Below are 23,724 nucleotides of genomic sequence, written 5' to 3'. Positions count from 1 at the left end.
TTGTCTAGCTGGAAGACCCACGGCTTTCTGACACTGGGTTTGTCATCACACTCCAAAAGCATTGTGGTGTGGTAAGGTGCGTTTCTGGCAAATTGTTGTCTGGCTGCCTTGTCTCTGCAGTGTGGTCCTCCTGGGTCTCATACCATATAACTCACATTTAGTTGGTGATGGATGGTGTGAGTTGAAACGGTCATACCTTGTGTCTGAAGGTCAGCTGTGTCAAAGGTGGTTTCTCTACCATATGTGAAAATGCTTAATTGTTAGAATGAATTGCATGGGTTGAATTTAAAAATGTTTCAAAACAGCCAGGAAAACTAAATCAAACCTTCCAAAGTGACGTTAGAATGATGGTAAACTATCCATTTAAGCATCTGGAATATTTCCAAGGTTATATTTCAACTGTTGAATGAGAGCATACCATCACTAACTGATTACGTTATGTATTTTACTTATTTATTAAGGCTTAGGAGTAAACCATATAACATTATTGCTCTATTTTAATTCAACATTATCCTTAATAAAAGGAGGATATTAATCCAATATTTATTTTCATGGAGTTTAATCATTTATTGCAGTTTGTCAGCTTCCACTAACTCTGCACCTGCCCCCACACTTCAGAACCATCACCCTAGACAACTTCTCCACAGCCACTATTAAACACACAATGACTTTCTAATTTGTATCAAGTTCTTTATTCAGCACACTTTTACATTCATGTACCAAACAGCAATTATTTTTCATCCCATGAAAGCATACACTTGAAATAAAAAGCTGTTTTTTTCCCCAGGGAGGCTAACAGAAACACAAACATCTGACCAACATTAAGTATTCCATGACTGGGAGGACAGAAAACAAAAAGGAACAAAAACAATAAATAGGCACTGGAAAAATAAATCATAGGAGGAATTTAAAAAGGAAATACTAAGGTGTCTATGGTATAACATTTTGGTAGAGGTAAAACAGCATTCTGTCATACAGAGTGATAAAAAGGGCAGGATGTGTACAGGTTGGGTTTGTGTAAAATTGTACAAGGCAAAGCAGCTGTGGTCAGGTTATGAGTCTGAAGAAAAAGCTCTGTGTGTGTTGGGGAACTGTTGAGTGTTGAAGTCAGGGTCTTCTCTCACTCGCTTCTTTATGTCTTTCTTCATCTGATACAAAGGACAAAGGCACCAACATTACAATAGGGTTGTTTTTGCTGTTTGTTCTATACTCATATTGGGGATTTGAAATCAAAATGTTAAAGTTTAGACAAGCTTCTATTTTAGGGTATTTATATACATATTGAAACAACCACCCACATCCTGGAGAAAACGATGATAATTTCAATTTCGAGTCAATAAGAGAAGCTCAGTGCAATGTATTGTTCCTTAGCTGGCAAGGTGATCGTGTTCGTGTCAACCGTCTGAAAGGCATTCATTGCACGTAGCTAACGTGAGGGTAATCCAGTAAGTTTGTTTTATGTTGGTAGGGTTCACACAATAGCTGAATTTGCAGAGCTATAGTAGTGAGCCAATCAATGGCGCAAACTAAAACAGTATTACAGCACTACTTTTGGTGTCCCCCTCAATAATAACATTTCATATAATTGTCACCTCCAAAGTTGTCAGATTATCACCCCTGAATACATAGTCCCCCTATTTCATGGCACCAAAGCTATTGTGACAATTTGAACAACAGGTGTTCCTGGTCAGTTGTGTTTGGAGGAGAAAACCAACAGTGTTAAGAGAGTCAAGTATTGTTTCCCAACTCTCAGAATATCCCAAGGAGCACACGTTTGTTCTTACCCTGGAAAAACCTACACAATCCAATTTAAGGGATAAAGGATTAGGTGGGCTTGCCCAAGTCTACAATATAGTACTGTTGGGTACTTGATAGTTTCACCAGGCTATACCTCCAAATTGTCATGCCTCAGCGATCTGGAAACCTTTGTGTTTGTAATTTGAGAGGGGAGGCTAAAAGTGCTAAGCTTCCAAATGGATGGTACATTTCAAGAAAAACCTTATTCCACATGTCTGTTATTGGTTAAATGCATTGATGAACACTTGAGATGAATGAAAACATGGAAGAAATTTAGAATTTAGTTTTGGGAGATGTGTGCTCTATTCATAAAGTAGACTAAATGAACCAATACAACCATGCCTAAATCCTGAAGAGGAGAGAGAGGTTTTGGCATCTTCCTACTGGCTACAGTTACATTTTAGTTTACCAAGCATGGCCAACAGTCTGATGTAATGAAACAGAAAGTGGAGAAAATGAATGGTTCTAGTTGTTTCTTCTAATTTCAATCATCTAGGATCAGGTTAGTGTTCTGAACTCCAAATGAATTGCAAAGGTGAATACTAGGATCCTTGGACTGTTGACTTGTCCTCAGGGAAATAGTGTTGCCAGCTCTGTTGTAATAACACCCAATGAGATCCACACTGTGGTTCAATAGTGAGTTATAGCCTGTCCATCTTTTTGGCAAAGTTAACTAAAGTGGTCCAATAGATATTAGGATCGAGCTGGAGTCATGTGTGTAGCTAGCAATGTTTATTATCATTTCTCAGCAACTTTTGAAGCGTCGCCAAAGCAAAGCATTTGATTGAGTTGACATTTTGCAAGGCGTTACTGGCACACACTGGCTTTCCACCGCTTCTATGGTCTAAGTGGCTAGGTACATGAGGACTGGAAAACACTGGAGCACAGGGCTGTACCTGCTCTGAGTAGGCCTCCTGAAGCTCGTGGCTGTTTAGCTCTTCCTGCAGGTGTTCCGGGGTAGTAACTGGCTTGACGCCTGCCGTCCTCGCTGCCCTGCTCACTGAATCGGAGAGGGAGAGGAGGGCTCCGTCCCCTTGTCCTGTCTGACACAGGAGGCCCAAATGTACACGTTATGAGGCCATCAGGGCTGAGCTTATACATAACTCAAATGGTCCGTGCACAGGACGGTCTGTTTACCTTCCTGCGTTTGGCAGGCATCCCATGTAAATAGGCATCAGACATGGGAGGCTGGGCCTTCATCTTCCTCTGGCTGATGAGGTCATGTCTGATGATGGGCACCCACTCCTACCACACAGAACAGACAGGCACAGACAGGAAGTGAGGCACTGAGGCAGTCGGGTTAGCAAGTCAGACAGGGAGCAAAACAGCGTTCTTACAGGAGGGACAGCAGCTGTCCATGCCTCAGTTTCTCTACCAGACTCCTCCCTCCCGCTGGCTTCGGCCGCTGCCATGGCGACAGCCAATGGCGCAGCCCCTCCGCTGGTCCCCGTTTCCCCAGGCCTCTCCCTGGTCTCCCCAGACATGGCTTCCTCCGCCGTGGTGGCCGGGGCCGGGGAGGAGCTGTCCTCCATCTGAGGTGGGAAGGAGACAGAGGAGGCAGAGAACACATCTAAGAACACTGACGAATATTCAGCACTACTGAAGATAAATGAGATGCTCACCTCCATAGTTTGGCCACGTTCAGGCTCCTGCACGCTAGAATCCCCCTGGGAAAGACATATGACGACATGTCGATTGAGTGGACTGTGGTAGCGGAATCTGAGCGCTACCATAACCGATTACCAAACGACATAACAGCTTATTGTTAGACTTGGGCCAGTAAAGAAAAAAAGAAAAAAACAACATATGCAGAAGTGAGAGCGTCCGTTTCCAGAAAGCCAGTATGGGTGGATGCACATGACACTCTGAGCTTTGTGTGGGCTACCTGCTGGGTGGGGATGACGTAATGCTGGATCTGGTCCTGGGTGACAGGGATGTGCTCCAGGATGACCTGCAACCTCATGGTCATCATGCTGGTCAGCCAGTTGACCAGGCTGGGGTTCATGTCGGCAGACATCCTCCTCTGTAACGGGGACAGAGGGCTCAGCACACACTCAGCCCTCGCACTCTAGTCACCGACTACAGCTATTCGAAGGAGTTCATTTTCCCCCCAAATCAATTGACAGTATTGGAAATCTCTTATTAGAACGAGAGGAAAGAAGAGTGTTGAGGAAAAAAAGGAGAGAAAATGGGGACTTTTGAGGGCAAGTTGGAGGAGACTAGAGCAAAACAGAATGCTAGGAAGGAGAAATGATCCATAAAGACAGAGAGACAGGGGATCACGACTAGAAGGAATGCTGCTAGTGTTGGTGATGTCACTCTTACTTGGTGCTCGTTTCCCATCTGATAGCTAGCTAGCAAATTTGCCAGTTCTGCTGTGTCGCTGGCTACACCGGCCGGGTCGTCTTTCTCTCCAAATTTGTCATTTTCTTAATTACAGATTACCGTGACGTGCACATTCAACAAGTTTTTGAAAAACAGAATAATCTAACATGCTGAAATAATATGAACCCATGGCAATGTGTTCCCAATCAACATTACAAGCATCCTTCTAGCTGTGACCCGATTCCCATGGTCAGTAAATCGTGTGTGTTTTTGTGTACTGACTATGCGGTGGTTGATGACGGAGGTGAGGGCACTCTGCTCTCCTCTCAGGCAGTACAGGTTGAGGGCGAGACATTCGAACAGACCCTGGTTGCTCATCTGCAGCAGTCGGGGCCCAAACGTGTGATCTGCACCAGTGGAAACAAAGCAGCGCTGGACAACGGCTCCAACACTCACAGGACAAGGTGAACTGCGTCGAACGACATCATTAGACATCAAAGTGAAGACGGTTACCTGTACAGCGTAGCATGTGGGTGGCGATGCGCGTCAGCTGCTGTCTGAAGAAGGACAGATTGGTCCGAGTTATGTCAACGCCTTCCAACACGGCCACTGAAGACTGAAGCACAAACAAGAGTATAATGGACGGATTCGCCTCTAACTGACCGCCGAGGATGATTCAACTGAATCTGATATTAGTGAGTGACTCAAAGACTGCAGACTGAAATATGGACAGCATTCACTGCAATACTTACAAAGCTCTCAGTAATGTACTCCTCAAGTTCATTGATGAGACTGTCGGCAGCGGCCTGAGATCAGAGAAAGAGGGAAACGAAATGTACACCTGGAAGCAACTGATCGAGTAACTCAGCAAGCCCAGTGTTGACCCTGAATAACCACCCGGAAAGTGGTTATGTAGAAGGCAACACACTCACAGCAATGTTCTGGTCGGTGGGCTCCCTCCCGTTGAGGTAGTGCTGGGTGAAGAACTGAGCCAGCTGGGGCTGGATGCGACCCAGGGGCTGGTGTTGACCATGAAGCAGCAGGACCAGGTCCACCATGGAGAAGTTCTCACACACCAGGGTCAGCAGATCGCCAAAGAAACCTGAGTGAGAGCGGTAGACAACTGCATGAAAACAGAGGAGAGAGAAAGAGACTCCGACTGGGAAAACAAAAGGAAATAGAAGGAATCACACTGAGGGAGGGACACATAACCGACAGAGACGGAAAGTGGATGCGGTCGGGACAGAAAGGGTTACCCATGGCATCGCCGGTGCTGGGTGTGAAGATGTTGCTGGTCTGAGAGAGCCTCTGAATGAACTGGGCGATACTCTCTGTGTTGCTCTGAGGTGAGCCCAGGGACCCCATCATGGTGGACAGGACCCCCTGGACGATCCCTGTGAACAGCTCCGGGTTTAGGGCCTCTCCCTGAGCTCCGGCGCCATCCCCCGTGGGTAGGTTAGGCGTGGCAGGGGAAGGGTTGGCTGTAGGTGGAGGGGTGGGGATGCCAGAGGCAGGAGGCTGCTGGGCACCAGTAGGGGCTGGTTGAAATACTGGTCCGGAGGCCTGAAAGAATAGAAAATACACTGTATGAAAAATGGAAACTAGAAGACAATACAATTTTTCCCTCCCAATGTTGTAATATCCAGTGAATGACTGGGGCTGTACCACAGAACAGGTAGGGAGTTCCCTCTGAGACATGTCCTATCAAGTAATTCTGCTTCTATACAAAGTGCATAAAGCCAACAAATGCGTTTGGAGGGGAGTGTTCCTCAGAGCTTAAGACTCCAATTCCCTTGCAAGCGTCTGACTTGCCACTAGGAGTCACCACAGCTTGACATTACAAGGCATCCCTTGCCAGCAATTGCTCCCCCAGGGTCAATATGTATGGTGTACACAGGGAATTAACCCGGGTTATAATGACAACTTTAGACAGCTTGTGCCACTGAGGAGGCCCATGGCGATTTGTGTTCCACTGTTTCCCACAGAAGGATTAGATGCTCTTAGTTCCAACAATCTGTTGTAACAGGCACAGGCACCACTGGCTAGAAAAGCCACAAATGTACTTCCTCACATACAGTACAAACTCCGCCCCAGACACTGACCTGCATGAAGTCAGACACTCCCTGGATGAAGGCAGGCCCTCCTGGCAAGGTCACAGTGATGGGGGGGGGCACTCCAGGCCCCATGGCCCCAGGGGCCACACCTGCTGTACCCAGTAGGGAGCCTAAGAGCTGGGCCAGATCAGGAGGCGCTCCCTGGGTCACGGTGGGGGCAGACCCAAGCTGGCCAGGGGGGACATTGGTGCCACTGGCAGGGGTGGGAATCGGGCCAGAGGAGGTGGTGGAGGAGGTGGAGGATGATGAGAAGGGATGAGGAGCAGCGGGGGTCACTGTCTGACCAGCTGGGTGAAAGAGAGGAACAATCTGGTTAATGATTTAAACTGGCAAACAGCACTTAAAAACATTAATAACACAAAATTGTAAATATAAATTAGAGGAAAAGTAACACACCAAAAACTATTTCAAAGAAAAAAAAAAAAAAAGTGTTATTTTTGTAACTAGTAAACATTTCCTAAAATCCCCTAGAACATTGTGGTGTACAGTGAGCCAGCATACCCATTTGTCCAGGCATCAAGAGTTGTCCAACCAGTCCACTGATCATCTGATTGAGAGCAGCAGGAGGGAAGGCCTATGGGTGAGAGGTCATGTGTCAACACAGAATTTCTTGCAGGCATTATGGCATCTGAAACTGAGGCCAGATAATACTTTAAAAAAAAAGAAACAAACAATAAAACAAGAAAACAGGCAAGGCTATTTTTTTAGTAACGCATATTGACATTATATAATATTGTCACGCATTAAGATCAAGTTTGAATATTTCTTTAGACACCATTAACCATAGTGTTAAACTGAGTAACGTTTGTTATTAAGTTAACCTCCACCACAAATAGTGTCTATGAACTGAATGACTTTTGCCACTAGCCGTTTTATAAGCTTATTACCCAGTAATGTCGCTAGACGCCATTACGCATTGTGTTAAACTTTGTAACGTTTCTTATTAATTTTACCCCCAACACAAATAGCATCTATTAACTGCCCATTTTAACTAACAGCTTATTAGCCATTCGTGAATGACATTGATACAATAATTACTGTATCAATATAGGTGACTATAACGGACTTTTACGTCAAGTTAAAAGAAGAGAGAATTGTGTAGCCAGCGAAGTGTTTGACTATCCTGAAGAAATCCTAAAACATAATTCAAAAATCCACCAGAAAAAGGCAATATAACAGCAAACTAGTGATGGCCGTTCTTCTAGCAGTAGGTTATTATGCTAGCTAACTCAGATTTTCTTTTTCAAAATAAAAGCAATCATTGAACTATATAAGGCAATATAGTTAATCTAGTCTTTCATTTTATGTTTAATGTCTGTTCCAATGTTGTTCTTGTCTGTTTTTTTACATACCAGATTAACTATATGGCCTTCTACATTTATATTATGGCTTTTATTGTGATAATGAAAATCTGAGTGCTGCCAGCATAATATCCTGCTGCTAAAATAACGCTAATGAAGCCTCATTTGGCCTTCACTACAGTAAACAGTTTCATTTTAGATTTCCGTAGCTACAGAAGGTGGTAGCCAGCAAAGTTTTTGTCTATTCTGAACAAATCATCTTTTACCACCTGGCCGTTTTAACAGCTAATTAGCCATTTGTGAATGACACTGAGTATCTATAAATATAGGTGACGATAACTGACTTTTGTCAAGTGAAAAGACAAGAGAATCATGTAAGCAGCGATCTGGTTGTCTATCCTGAACACATCCTAATATCCACCAGAACTGTTTTATTTTAGGCTTCCTATTACACATCTCCTTAGGGTTATAACCAGCAAAGTTTTTGTCTGTCCTGAACCTCAGGCATAATGTGTTTAGACTGTTACGGGAGTCGAACACGGGGCCTGTTGTTCAGTAGTCCGCGTCTCTAACCACTATGCTATTTAACAAGGTGTAGTCAGTCTGTCAGGGATGGACGGACTCACTCAGTAAGAGACATTCGCTCTTCTAGGCCGCCTCCGCTTACGCATTCTGGCAAAAACAGTCTGACCAACCTGTTCAAAGCCAGACACATTACATTTTTGCCCCAATTTCAATATCCAATGGCCTTGCTCATTGTTAACAACTCCCCAGCAGATTTGTGAAAGTAAAACACTGTTAGTTTAACCAGCCCAGAAACAAAGTGCATTCCCTGGTCAAAGACCCCAGGTGAGACGGCAGGTGCCAGGAGTCACCAGAAGCTGTGTCGGTGAAGCAACCCTGTCCAACATCCATCCCAACAACCAATGAAGAGGCAGAGCCAATTCGCACCGCCCTGAGACACCCCTGAGGCATTTTGGGTATACCTCAACCAGGATATTACCTCCTGGCTGCAATGAAACACCTGTATGACGAGACAGTGACTTACAACACGGCGCTACTCATGGACCCCACATCTAATAGAAAGTAAAAATCATCATGTGACTGAACTCTAGAAGCAATTAATCTTGACCCTACATAGACAGGACAGTAAGTCCATAAGCGCACCAAAACTCTAGTTCGCAGCCAAGCTGACCTGTCCTGGCTGCTGGCCCATCATTGGGGGCACAGTGGCCCTCAGGTTGATGGTGGCCCCACGGGTGCCAAAGGCTGGCTGAGGGATCCTGGGCGCGAAGGCGGGACGGGTGAACACCACCCTGGCCTGGGAGGCCCCTGGAGGAGGCGGAGGTGGGGCCGTGGGGGTGGTTGTAGGGGTGCCGGGACTGGTGGAGGACGAGGTGGCAGTGGAGCCAGGCGGTGTGGGCTGGGGGGCTTGGCCAGCCATGGCGCCCCCGGTGGCGGCAGCCACAGCTACGGCTTCGGTGTACTGGGCGATCTGCTGCATGATGGACTGCATGAAGTCAGGGTTCATCTGGACCCCGGAGGGCATCTGGAAACCTGGGGAAGGAGAGGGCACCGTGGGGTCGTAGTGATTCAGTACTGAGCATCTCTGTTATGAAGTTGTCTGTTGTTCTGAGACACAGCCACCGATATGACATAAAACCAGGACGCCATCACAGGGTTGATGAGACTCACCAGGCTGACCGGCGGCGTTCGGCTGTCCAGCTGGCTGAGGTGCACCAGAATCTGTGCACGCGCACGCGCGCGCACGCGCACGCGCACGCGCACGCGCGCACACACACGCGCACACACACACGCACACACACACGCACACACACACACACACACACACACACACACACACACACACACACACACACACACACACACACACACACACACACACACACACACACACACACACACACACACACACACACACACACACACACACACACACACACACACACACACACACACACACACACACACACACACACACACACACACACACACAGTTATGAGTGGTAAAACAAATGGATTCTAGACAGTCTAACAACCCAGACATGGGAATGAAAACACTTGAAATGTGATCAGACCTGTTCATTAGAACAGGCACCTGGGATGGATTCATTCCTCACCTAAATGCAGATTTAAAATGGGGGGGGGCACTCTTTAAATTAAATGTATTTCAACTAAAACTTTTGTTAGGCAGAACGAATGTAGCCTGTATTTCGAACGTTGTTAAAAGTCCCTGTCATGTGCCACCTGTCAACACGGAAAAGATGCAATGGTAGAGTTAGATGGTTTATTTGTGGAGGAGAAGCAGAAGGACACACTTTGTTAGAGCATTCAATCAGTGGCAGGTAGGGGACAACACACCGTCCGTGTTCATCTGCATCATGACCACCGGCATTGTCTGGTGGCTGATCCTGATGACCCGGTGGCCAGGCTGTCCCTGTCCAGCCTGCTGATTGGACGGGGGAGGCTGTGAGGGAGAGGTCTGTCCCTGACCTTGCTGCTCCGATTGGCCGGAAGCCTGACTGGGCTGGGCCTGTCCCTCGGTGGCAGGCCTGCCATTGGCCGCCATGGTGACCGTGGCTCCCAGATTCATCTGCAGGCGAGTTGGATAGTTAGAATGTGTCCCACTGGCTAATGACGATATAAACTATATAAAATCTTCTTATTTACCTAGTGCTGTGAAGAAGCACACCAGTGAAACTAAGAATATTACTAATTATTGATCTTTATCTTAAATACCATAATGATAAATGTAACTTAAAGTCAATTCTGCTGAATAGTTAAGTACATGTCTAGGGTTAATACAGTTGTGCTCATTAGTTAGCATGCCCTGGCAGACATTTTGGCATTGATTTTCAAAATATCACGCAAAAATACTGTCTTTTATTTAAGGATAGTGATCATATGAAGACATTTATCACATTGCTATTTTGCTCTTTTTTATATCATAATGATAACAGAAATCACCCAAAAGGCCCTGATCAAAAGTTTACACACCCTTCAATGTTTGGCCATGTTACAGACACGCACAGGTGAAAATGGCAATTATAGGTGGATTTTTAAATTGCAATTAGTGTCTGTGTATAAACAGTCATTGAGTTTGTTAGCTCTCACATGGATGCTGTGAACAGGCTAGATAATGAGCCATGGGGAGCAGAAAATAACTGTCAAAAGGCAATGAAACTTTAAAAAGATGGAGAAGGATATAGAAAGATATCCAAAGCTAACAAATGCAAATCAGTACTGTTCCATCCCTTATTAAGAAGTGGAACATTCAGGGATCTCTTGATACCAAGACAAGGTCAGGTAGAACAAGAAATATTTCAGCCAAAACTGCCAGAAGAATTGTTCGGGATACAAAGAGAAACCCACAGTTTACCTCAGGAGAAATACAGGCTGCTCTGGAAAAAGACGGTGTGGTTGATTCAAGGAGCACAATCCGACAATACTTGAACAAAAATGAGCTGCATGGTCGAGTTGCCAGAAAGAAGCCTGTTTACAACATGCCCGACAGCATCTTGTAGCCTCACAGCATCTGGCACACTAATTTGGAGTGACGTGACCAAAATAGAGCTTTATGGGCACAACCATAAGCACTATGTTTGGAGAGGGGTCAACAAGGCCTATAGTGAACAGAATACCACCCCACTGTGAAGCATGGTGGTGGCTCACTGATGTTTTGGGGGGGGGGGGGGGGGGGGGGGGGTGAGCTCTAAAAGCAGGGAATCTTGTGAAAATGTATGGCAAGATGAATACAGCATGTTATCAGAAAATACTGGCAAAACGCCACTCTGGGGAGATCTCAAACGTGCGGTTCATGCAAGACGACCAAAGACTTTGCATGACCTGGAGGCATTTTGCCAAGATGAATTGGCAGCCATACCACCTGCAAGAATTCAGGGGCCTCATAGACAACTATTACAAAAGACTGCACGCTGTTATTGGTGCTCAAGAGGACAATACACAGTATTAAGAACACCGACTTATGCAGACTTTTGAACAGGGGTCAATAAAAAAAAATCTTTGGCACAATCATAAAACAAAACATGGCAACATTCTGTTATGACCTAGTTAAATGTGAATCCCATAAGAAATAAAAGACTTGTTTTGCCTGCTCACTCATGTTTTCTTTACAAATGGCACATATATTACCAATTCTCCAAGGTTATGCAAACATTTGGGCAAAACTGTAGTTGGTGTTTCCCCCTTGTGGCCATGTGTTTCTTGTAACAGTTTCAGTTTCTCATCACTTTCTTTTGCCAAGTTCTCCCTACAGAACGGCTTAGACTGTAATATTTCTGGGCTTTCTTGGCCCTCTCGGCAGTTCTAGAGGATTAAGACCCAGGCTCTGAATTTGGATTCCTTATTTTTTAGCAAATACTGTTGTGGACTTTTTATAATTATCCTGATGCAGGTTTTTGTTTCATTTTTGATACTCAAAAGATTCCTCAGGAATTCTCTGGTACACCATGTAATCAATGGATAATGCAATGATGGCAAGTTGAAGCCCTGAACTCAAAGCATAAAACCCCCACCCTCTGACAGATGACTCAGGTACTTTTACATTGAGACAAATGTCCTCCTTCGACTTCTGCAGATCTCTTGTTCCCTGTTCATTTGAGAGACTTAATCCTTCGTTTGGTCAGGGCCTGCACAATAAACATTACATTTCTGATCTTTATGCCAGGCTGGAAATGTTCTATTGACATCCAATTCAAATTTTTGCGATTTATTTGACAAGTTGATTAAGGTAGGGGTTTACTTTTTTTGGCAGAAAAGATTGCAGTGTCATATTTGTAATTGTTGAATTAGGTTTCCTTGATCGGTCAAGTCAGAAAATACCCAACTTTCACACATACTTCCTCACAGCGCTGTGGATAAACTCCCCAGAACTTCACATGTCTATTTGTCTCCCGGGTCAGAACAATGCAACAGCTTGACAGCAGGACAGCACCGGCTTGTGGGGACTCACGTGCAATGGGATGTGCTGGTGCATGGCTCCCGGCATGCTGACTGGGGAGGCGTAGTGAGACATGGGCCGGATCACATGCAGGTGTCGAGGGGCGGGACTCAATAGGTTGCAGCGCAGGTCACTAAGGGCAACCAGGGCGTTGCCCAGGAGACGTAGGGCCTCGCCCACGAGGTTGAGAATGCGCTGGTCCTCCTCCCGCTCCTGTGAGAACAACATGATGACGTTTCCCTGAGTGAGAGGGACACCTTGTTGGGCTGGTCTCGACGGGTAAATGAAAACTTTGAAAGTATGAAAGAGCACAGGTCCCGAATCGGGACGGAAATACAATACAGCAACAGCTTCCAACGTAGATCAGTGAAAACGTGTTCCGCTTTACCACAATGCTCCCTAAGCTATGAAAAATGGAATGAAGAGAAAACCCTCACAGTGTTGCCGTATTCTGCAGTCGCTGCAGTCTCCAGGATAGTGTGCATTCTCTGGATGAACGGCTGCAGCCTCTCCTCCACCCTCCTCAGCTCTGACATCATCTCCACCAGCTCCGCGGGGCTGGGGTGACTGCGGAGGGAAGAGAGGGCTTGAGTGATCTCCCCATTTACATACATCACAGATCCTGTGAACCACAATCGGTAGGCTGAGGAGATACTGGACTGAAAAAATAGGCAGCAAGGGTTTGTGACCCTAACACGTCACAAATTGCACACCAAAGAAAACGGAAGACGCGGCGCGCGCCACGGATGGGCACCGAACAGAAAAAGGTTTACAGGATAGGTGTCTTACTTGGGTCCAGCTGGGGCGGCTCCCTCTGTCTGAGTGGAGGAGGAGGAGGATGGAGGGGGGGTGGTTGGAGGGGGAGACATGTCCATGGGCTGGGTGGAGGGAGAGGGGGTGGAGGAGGAAGAGGAGGGAGGAGGGACAGTAGCGCCGGCAGAGTCTGGTTGGGAGGACGTGTCACTTGGTTGACCCTGAGGGAGTGACAGAAGGTGGCAGACACACGGGGATATCTGTCAGTTATTTCCAAGGAATAATTATTCAGCCTAACCGAGTGCTTAGAAAATCAGTGAATAAAAACATTTTGTCAAAATACTTGAGCCAGTGTATTCGTTAAAAAAAACAGGTGTTCTACTCTTAAAGAACTCTGGGAGTCTCACCTCCATCCGTTGAATGAGAGCATTGGTGTCCCTCAGCAGGTTCTCAGCCAATAGCAGTCTCAGTCTGGGCTCACTCTGCACTGATTGGTCCACATCAATGTGCACATTCATGGAACCATTGCTCTGAGAAATGTGGAGGATTACATGACAGGCATACAGAATGTACATTCATAGCGTTCTGTAGAGACAACAGGAGAGACAACATCACATTTCCCATGTCTTACCCCAGTACTGGTGCTGACTCTGGCGTTCCTAGCGTTCTCCCCCATACCTGACATCATCTGCTGGACCGACATCTACATAGTGAGAGGCCATACAGGATGCATATCAGAACTGATCCGGCAGTCTCCCAGAACATATGACTAAACAACAGGTTAAAAAGGTCGTTAGCCATGTCAAGTAAGTCTGAATAGTAAAAAGTTAATTGGTTATCATACCTAGACAGCCATTTTAGATTTTAAGGTAAACTCTAGCCCTTCATGAGAACTGATAACATAATGCAGTGACTAGAAGTCTTGGAAATATGAAGGGTTACTCAGTGAAGCATTGGAGGGCTGGACAGTAATTTTCTCTCCTATTGGGATGAAGTACCTGTGTCCATGCATATACATCATATGAAATGTGTTTGGCTATAACCTAACATCCATGTATCTGACAGATAAAAAAATATGTTTCCTGACTGACAGCCATTTCCTACAATGTACATATTTGTTAATAAAAGCTGTTAGAAATAGGCTAATGACCTCACATGCTACGCTGATGCTACACACTTCAAGACTCATTACAACGCAGCGGCAGTCAAGTCCAAAGATTTCACACACCAGTCTTGTTTTTGCGCTCTTGTTATTAATGTACAATGTTTTTATCAAAGTTATTATATGGCAGACACCTGGATCGATGGTACAGTAGATAATTGAAGACTAGGCAATATGCCTAAGCAAAAAAGGCTCATTCAAATCAAACAAATCACAAAACAAACAAGGGAGCAAAAGGGACATGTTAATCCGACGTGTGAAGGGAAAGGTGAGAACTGTAACACGCTAAACTCTTACATTATAATCTGTTACACCACCAACATTGTTAACATTTACATCCAAAGTGGATGAGAGTGTCTGCTAAGACATGAACGAGAGACACTGTTGGTTTGCACATATAAAGAATGTCAAGGGGTTAAATACTTCAAAGACTGATAAGGTACAACATCCCATTCATGAAATTAGATTGCTCTCAAAGACAGTGGCCTGTGTGTGTGGCTTGCTATATAAAGCAGGGAGAGGCATTCTGTTACGGTTCAATTGAAAGTTAGAATGGGCAAGGCAAGCGACCTCAGCGACTTTGAGTATGGCTTGATCTTCATTGGCACCATACTGGTTCTAGTACCACAGAAATAGACACCCTCTTAAGCTTTTCATGCACAGATAACAGATCAACAAACAAAAGAATCCAGTCAGCTTTCAGCAGTTTCTGCAGGCTTAAATTGTTGACGACTGAGATCCAAAGAGAAGCCATCCCAGCGGATGCCTTTGTGAACAAACACTCGCAATGTTTTGTCTTGTCTGTGTTCTAGCACAGACTTTGCTTATAGCTCCTTCATTGAGCAGGATGTACTTACTACAGAGTTGTGTGGTTGTTCCACCGAGTTATCTTAAGATGTATGAACAGACAGCATAGCGATAGACTGTTTAGTGACCAAAAGGTTGCACTACAACAGTGGTGCATCAGCACTTGTCACGGTTGGACTATTACAGCAGACAACCACGCCATGATTCCAAGCCAACCACGGCGTGTTTCCAAGCCAACCGGTGGAACATCGGAAGACGCTCCAGTGGGCGCGCGATCACCAACACTGGACCACTGAGGAGAGGAAAAAAAGTTTCCCCAACCTGTAGCGGCCGAGTCAGGTACTGGAGTAGACACAGAGTGCTGCCATCGCATCAAAAAGGTCCAACATCCATGTCAAATGTTTCAGATGCCTAAAATCAATGTCTGCCTCAATGTCGCCGTTCCGGTGGCAAAGAAGGTTCTGACCCCGTACTGGATTTGTGTACCTAATAAACTGGCCAGTCTTTGTAACACAGCACCTGAGACACAGATGTCAGGAAATGAACAGCTGTACCTGGATTTGCTGAGGATCCATGACGTTAACCGGGAGGTTAAAGGTTCCCAACATGACATAGCTGTTGGCATTGCGGTCGTGTGGGGGCACTTGGGACGTTCCCTGGGAGGTGGTGGATGTGGGCGGTGCTCCGGCTTCCGCTCCTCCCGACCCTGGCTGGGAGGGCTGAGGGGGGGCCCGCTCCACCAGGTGGATTACTTTTCCACCTACATCTGAGTCATTGAGGGTACAGAACAGGTAATATCAACCATATTCATGTTAGAGGACACAGGTGCTCCATCTGTTTTGCCATCAAGGGAATTCAGCACATGCATCGGGACTCAACACATGACATTAAGATTTCTGCATATTTCTGCCTTGTGTTGACAGACACTTGACAGCAGACTTTTTAACCTGTCTAATCTCATGCTTGTGTCAGTTTTGTATTGATTCCAGGCAGCTCCACAGACAGTTGTACTCACTGTACTCTGTCAGGGTCCTCTCATCTTGCAGGACTCGACCCTGGTAGATCAGCCTCTGTTTGTCCACAGGAATCCCCACTGACGTGGCAATGTGCTCCTTGAACTCTTTCACAGTCAACTGAGAAAAACACACTTATTATTAGGACTATATGCTGTGTTTTTAACATACAGGACACAGTGAAAAGGCCCACTGTAAAACAACAACTCACCTGTCCACCTACAGTGTAACTTCTACTCTGGGAGTCCAAAGTTTTGACAGTCACATCTATATCAGCACCCGGTTCCTCCATGGTTATGTTTACCCTGTGTGTACACATAGGGCAATTTATTGCTTGGACAAGAGTACCTGCGAAATTATTTAGATGTAAAACCCATACCAAGACTGTGGGTTAATAGCAATAATGAAACAGAATATATAGTCGAATAGTTTGCTAGTTAACTATAACCAGAGGTTTTCAACCTTGTACTTTAGCTACATAATATTACTGTATTATTTTGCTATAGTATTATAGCATTATAATGTTCACTTAGGTTATCATCTAGCTAACGACGTTACTGACAAAGGAATTAGGTACTGCAATTGTTAACAATTTTAGCTCGCTAGCTAGCATTCTTCGTTAGCTAGCTGCATGACTATATCAGCCTAGCCTTGAAGCAAAATGGCTTATCAAAATGTGTACATCACCGTTCTCTTAATAGAAATCAATGAGTTGCAAATCAAATTTAAAAAACCTGACGTTTCAATCAATATTACATTCTGATTACTGACATTTGATAAACTACACAGGACATTATATGAGCTTGCTGGATACTTCACAGCCAACTATATTCAAATGTTAGCTAGCTGTTAGCTAGGTTTGCTAGTGCTAGTTAGCCAGCTAGCTGAACAGTACTATGCATTTTGCTGAATAATCACTACTATATGCAGTCGTCTAGCTACCAATCTAACATCGTTAGTTACTTAAATAACTCCTACCCGTGTAAGTCCAAAAAAAACGATTTCGCCAAAATGTTTCCCGTGTCTTCACTTATTACTCAGTGTAACATGTAAAGTTACGCTAGCTAACGATAGTTCTTCCTAGATGATGATGATGGTAGCTACGTCTACACATACATAGCCTCTGCGTAAAAAGAACGTGACATATGAGTAGCAGCAGTGACGTTGCAAACATAACAAATGTTATGTGCTCATGCAGACAGTTTAAGTTCGACAAAGATAAAGAGTAAGCCAAAAGTGCAACTCAATAGTCAGTTGGCATGCCATTCTAACCTTCTACTTAATCTGCATTCTTTTTGATAACAGTGCAGTTAATTGAAAATATGTAGGTATGGCGGGGAGGGGTTTTAGTAAAACGACGCCTGTACTGTAGTGAAGTAAGGGAAACCATGAGATCCAGGTCCTCACTAACAAACTGAGCCGAGGCCATATGATTTCCTCATTCTTTAAAAAACATTATTTCAATGTAAGCAGAGTTTACAGTTCCAACAATGACCTCAGACTGCAGGGACGATTAAATCATAGTTGTGTAAATATCAGTAATTTAACATCTGCACTACATCTATATTTACAATTGGGAGAACAAGTATTTGATACACTGACGATTTTGCAGGTTTTCCTACTTACAATGCATGTAGAGGTCTGAAATTTTTATCATAGGTACACTTTAACTGTGAGAGACAGAATCTTAAAACAAAATCCAGAAAATCACATTGTATGATTTTTAAATAATTAATTTGCATTTTATTGCATGACATAAGTATTTGATTACCTACCAACCAGTAAACATTCCGGCTCTCACAGACCTGTTAGTTTTTCTTTAAGAAGCCCTCCTGTTGTCCACTCATCACCTGTATTAACAACACCTGTTTGAACTCGTTACCTGTATAAAAGACACCTGTCCACACACTCAATCAAACAGATTCCAACCTCTCCACAATGGCCAAGACCAGAGAGCTGTGTAAGGACATCAGGGATGAAATTGTAGACCTGCACAAGGCTGGGATGGGCTACAGGACAATAGGCAAGCAGCTTGGTGAGAAGGCAACAACTGTTGGCGCAATTATTAGAAAATGGAAGAAGTTCAAGATGACGGTCAATCTCCCTCAGTCTGGGGCTCCATGCAAGATCTCACCTTATGGGGCATCAATGATCATGAGGAAGGTGAGGGATTAGCCCAGAACTAGACATGGCAGGACCTGGTCAATGACCTGAAGAGAGCTGGGACCACAGTCTCAAAGAAAACCATTAGTAACACACTACGCTGTCATGGATTAAAATCCTGCATTGCATGCAAGGTCCCCCTGTTCAAGCCAGCGCATGTCCAGGCCTGTCTGAAGTTTGCCAATGACCATCTGGATGCTCCAGAGGAGGAATGGGAGAAGGTCATGTGGTCTGATGAGACAAAAATAGAGCTTTCTGGTCTAAACTCCACTTCCTGTGTTTGAAGGAAGAAGGATGAGTACAACCCCAAGAACACCATCCCAACCGTGAAGCATGGAGGTGGAAACATCATTCTTTGGGGATGCTTTTCTGCAAAGGGGACAGGATGACGGGCCATGTATCGCGAGATCTTTGCCAACAACCTCCTTCCCAAAGTAAGAGCATTGAAGATTGGTCATGGCTGGGTCTTCCAGCATGACAACGACCCGAAACACACAGCCAGGGCAACTAAGGAGTGGCTCCGTAAGAAGCATCTCAAGGTCCTGGTGTGGCCTAGCCAGTCTCCAGACCTGAACCCAATAGAAAATCTTTGGAGGAAGCTGAAAGTCTGTATTGCCCAGCGACTGCCCCGAAACCTGAAGGATCTGGAGAAGGTCTGTATGGAGGAGTGGGCCAGAATCCCTGCTGCAGTTTGTGCAAACCTGGTCAAGAACTAGAGGAAATGTATGATCAATGTACCAAATACTTAATGTACCAAATGTTAAGTTCTGCTTTTCTGATGTATCAAATACTTATGTCATGCAATAAAATGCAAATTAATTACTTAAATCATACAATGTGATTTTTGGAATTTGTTTTAGATTGCTATGATAAAAATGACAGACTTCTACATGCTTTGTAAGTGGGAAACACAGCCGATTTAGCAGGTTATCAAATACTTGTTCTCCCCACTGTATGTACCCCCTGTGTTTAGTCAGTCCTGGTCAATCGTTGTCCCAAGTTGGATGTTTGTGATGTTGGTGAGCGCTTACGCTGTCTTGGAACATACTGTTTATTGAAGCCATTTCTGTTTGCTGCTAAGTCAGCCTGTTTTGTTTTTGGTGTTATGAAGTGCCTTATTAAAGCCTTCTAACGACACTACTGCCTGCACTTGGGTTCTACATATGCCTTACACCCACACCTGTGACAGCCACTTCACATGTTGAGCATTCCTTTTTTACTTTAGTGTATCAAAGAAACTTTTGATTGTTTTTGGCGATCTGCAGAATTTTTACTGGTTGGTAGGTGATCAAATACTTGTCATGCAATAAAATGCAAATTAATTATTTAAAAATCATACAATGTGATTTTCTGGATTTTTGTTTTAGATTCCATCTCTCACGGTTAGTGTACCTATGATTAAAAAAATACAGACTTCTACATGCTTTGTAAGTAGGAAAACCTGCAAAATCGGCAGTGTATCAAATACTTGTTCTCCACACTGTCTATCCAAGAAATGGCTACTCAAAGAATAACTGACCATGGCAGGCATAGTGAGTATGACTGTGTTATAATTGCACTCAGCAGCTTTCTAAACCACCAGTGTCTCATTCTTGACTGTTTTTAAAGGCACTTCAGTCTTCAAGTTATTTCTGTTGTATGTTATCAAACAAGTTTAATCCTGAAACAAAATACAATAAAATGGTATTGGAAAATACCATTTAATTTAACAATACTGGTACAAGCTTAATCAGACTAGAGCGCTTTTTCAACATGTAGTCAAAGCAAATACACTTGTTTTCCATATCAATGCTTGAACCTAGTGTTATATCTTGACAAAAGAATGAATGAAATCACATGGAGTTTGAGATAAAATTGTAACATTTGTTAACTCTTGTTCCTCCATTAGCACACTCAATGTAATGATGTCATACCCATACATAACACCTAGCATGGAACCTTGTGTCAAATCAGGATGTCCCCAAACTGACCAATGGCGAACATCAGTGGGCGTAATTCAATATTCAGAAACCTCCATTTAAACTGACCAATGGCGGACATCAATTGGTGTAACTTAATACTCAGTGGTCGTAACTTAACATTCAGGAACCCACTTATTAAGTAACGCCCCCGACTTGCGGTCTGCAGATATAATGTATTGTACTTGGTAGGGCACACTGAGTATTTGCTGTGTTATATATCAGCTCATTTGAGCAAGAGATGCGCGCGTAGACGTGAGAAAAATAGACTTGGTTTCAAATTTTAAGCTCTCTTATCCTGTCGAGGTCTTGTGCTCACGGACTGTCTGCACTCTCGCATTCATTCCCATGCATTCTATCTGCAGCGTATACGCGAGTCGTCTGTTTTGCGTTGGATGTCCATCTGCTTTTTGGCTTTTCGCTTGATTTGCTTATCGCTAGCCCGCTTGTGGGCATGTACACTATTTGTTTCATATTAATGCCGGGAGTGTTTACTAGTTCCTGTACAGCTAGCTAGTTAGTACAGCTACATAGTATTGTAATAATTCGTCAACCACACATGTAGTGTACCCGATTATTAGGTTAATGAAAATCGAAATAGCTTATAGGAGATCTAGCAGCTGCCGTAGCTACTACTAGTTATATGAGCTGGCTATGTAGCAAATGTTTGTGTATTTGATGAGGGTGTAGCTTTATATAGTACCAAATGAAATGTCTTCCCGCTTATTAGTAGTATTTCCATCCAATGATACGAACAATTAATGTTTTGTACATTTTGCTATAGGAAAGATTGTATGATACATTTGCATACTATGGCTCGTGTTTCTGTTTTTCGTCGCCTCCTACGCTTGAATCGCGCCGCTCGGTATCCCACATTGCCCTGCGCATATGGTCATGTGACTCAATTGAAAATGAGTTGGAGGCGAAAATTTCGCCTAGCCACATTACCTAGTCGACAGCCACTGTTGGGCTCGAAGCGATCGGGCAGTGTGCACGTAGCTTGATTGGTCGTGTTTGGTTTCGATTCCCGGTTCAATAAATAGCCTAGGGTAGTGAAACTCCCCACGCACGAGTTGTCTATTTCACAAAGTTTTCTCCAGTATTGTACCATTTGTATTTATTTCTTAACCCATTCAGTAAACATGCATTCCATCTTAAAACAGGAATATGAATAGACCACACAGAAATGTACGGTGTGAACAGGCTTTTGTAAATAACCCAGATTTCTTATGAAATAAGGCTATATTTTATAATGTTATACAGCTGACAGAGATATATGCGATTGACGGGAGTTGCCTTCATGAGGTTGATTAACTTGAATCTTCATGTTGAGCCACAGTATTAATCAGTTGCAGGAATAATACATCCCCTCAATTATTTCAACCAGCAGATGGCCTCAGTGTTTTTTGAATGAAGGAGGCCTCGAGAAATTTGCCTTTTTCCAATAAAACTGGCTAAAATGTCTCATCACAAGTTTTTATTTTGCAATCCCTACTTGACACCTGTTCCTCAGTGTCGCTTCCTTGACAGTCATGTCCGCTCAAACATAGCCTCCCCCGTCTTGATTGCCAGCACCTGCTTTATAGGGGACAAGGAAAGACCCTACAGGCGTTCCCCGTTATGACTGATTCCCCATTACTAATGCGCCGAGCGTGGCTGTTGCTGGGTCCCAAGTTACGCCCGGACACTGTACGGTTACAGTACGCAGGAGTGAGTAGGCCTAGGCCTAATCGGGAGAATCAGGACCATTCCCACTGAGCCGCTGGTTGTAGGTCCATTTACGAGGGGTGGAAAAGACTAACATGTTTACAGATGGAGAATAGAAAGAGAAAAAGAAAAACAAAAAAGGCAAGGTTAAAAAGAAAGTCATTGACGCAACCAAATTTAATATAATTTATAATGTACCTTTTTATTATGGGTGTCAAAGTTCACGCATAAACCCCTGCAATTCATTTGCAATACTTCAGCCTAAGGGAATTTGTTTTTCACAATTAAAGCCTTTTAGCCTACATTTTTGAGCCTCAGAGCCATCAGGCCTAGTGCTTGACTTTAGCGGGGCCTGTCAGGATTGCAGTAGCCTACACACATAACTTTATTGTAACTTTATTGTAACTTTATTGGCGGTTGACCTGTGATGGGTCCTGAGCACTTCACACATATTTTGCTATTTATCATTGGATAGTAGGCATTCTTGTTGTGAATCCTGCCTTGCGTCCACCATCTGCGTCAAATGCATTGCGTTACGACGGAGGTCATTCATTGTCAATGGAGCAGTCTGAAACAATACATTGAGAATGTTGGACTGATATGCGTTGAATTTCGGTTGTAATATTCGTTCAATACTTAAACTTAAAGGAATTGTTTTAAGTTGTATATTCCTCAATGGCTTCTTGATGGGGCACCATATATTATACAGGGGATATAAAAAGTCTACACACCCCTGTTAAAATGCCAGGTTCTTGTGATGTAAAAGAATGAGAAAAAGATACATTATTTCAGAACTTTTTCCACCTTTAATGTGACCTATAACGTGAACAATTCAATTGAAAAACAAACTGAAGTTTTTGAGGGGGAAAAATAAAAAATCACAATAACCTGGTTGCATAAGTGTGCACACCCTTAAACTAATACTTTGTTGAAGCACCTTTTGATTTTAATACAGCACTCATCTTTACTTGGCAATATTTGCCCACTCTTCTTTGCAAAAGCGCTCCAAATCAGTCAGATTGCGAGGGACATCTCCTGTGCACAGCCCTCTTCAGATCACCCCACAGATGTTCAATTGGATTCAGGTCTGGGCTCAGGCTGGGCCATTCCAAAACGTTAATCTTCTTCTGGTGAAGCCGTGCTTTTGTGGATTTGAATGTGTGCTTTGGGTTGTTATCTTGCTGAAAGGTGAACTTCCTTTTCATCTTCAGCTTTCTAATGGACACCTGAAGGGTTTGTGCCAAAATTGCCTGGTATTTGGAACTGTTCATAATTCCCTCCACCCTGACTAAGACCCCGGTTCCAGCTGAAGAAAAATAGCCCCAAAGAACGATGCTTCCCCCACCATGCTTCACTGTGGGTATGGTGTTCTTTGGGTGATGTGCAGTGTTGTTGTTGTGCCAAACATAACTTTTGGTATTATGGCCAAAAAGTTCAAACTTGGTTTCATCAGACCATAACACAATTTCCCATGTGTTTTTGGGGGACTTGATGTTTGTTTTTGCAAGCACACAGCCAGTACTTGCCAGAAATTCCTGCAGTAGGCCTCTTGGAAGCCTCCCTGACCAGTTTTCTTCTCGTCTTTTCATAAATTTTGGAGGGACGTCCAGTTCTTGGTAATGTCTCTGTTGTGCCATATTTTG

The 23,724-nt window shown here is 44.1% G+C and overlaps 1 protein-coding gene across 2 annotated transcripts; it reads right to left on the bottom strand.

Moving 5' to 3' along the window:
- Positions 1 to 669: 669 nt before the first annotated feature.
- On the bottom strand, positions 670 to 18,062 carry bag6 (BCL2 associated athanogene 6). Of its 2 annotated transcripts, none has more exons than XM_010889916.2 (25): positions 18,029 to 18,062; positions 16,465 to 16,558; positions 16,256 to 16,373; positions 15,795 to 16,006; positions 13,903 to 13,974; positions 13,679 to 13,801; positions 13,308 to 13,492; positions 12,956 to 13,085; positions 12,531 to 12,731; positions 9,920 to 10,151; positions 9,233 to 9,283; positions 8,733 to 9,094; positions 6,738 to 6,810; positions 6,225 to 6,523; positions 5,379 to 5,685; positions 5,055 to 5,224; positions 4,875 to 4,928; positions 4,636 to 4,738; positions 4,405 to 4,529; positions 3,683 to 3,820; positions 3,420 to 3,464; positions 3,135 to 3,329; positions 2,935 to 3,042; positions 2,694 to 2,840; positions 670 to 1,148 (listed from the first exon to the last, which is right to left on the bottom strand). In XM_010889916.2, the coding sequence occupies exons 1-25, from the start codon at positions 18,040 to 18,042 to the stop codon at positions 1,053 to 1,055; spliced, it is 3,654 nt and encodes a 1,217-aa protein (XP_010888218.1). In that variant the 5' UTR covers positions 18,043 to 18,062; the 3' UTR covers positions 670 to 1,052. The 2 variants fall into 2 exon arrangements, with proteins under 2 accessions (XP_010888218.1, XP_010888219.1); XM_010889917.5 differs by lacking the exon at positions 18,029 to 18,062 and adding an exon at positions 17,232 to 17,396.
- Between the last annotated feature and the right edge of the window lie 5,662 nt (positions 18,063 to 23,724).

The sequence above is a fragment of the Esox lucius genome, chromosome 20, assembly GCF_011004845.1.
Source record: "Esox lucius isolate fEsoLuc1 chromosome 20, fEsoLuc1.pri, whole genome shotgun sequence".
Classification (NCBI taxonomy): domain Eukaryota; kingdom Metazoa; phylum Chordata; class Actinopteri; order Esociformes; family Esocidae; genus Esox; species Esox lucius.
The sequence above is the reverse complement of the archived record's forward strand: the minus strand, read 5'-3'. Positions and strand labels throughout refer to the sequence as shown.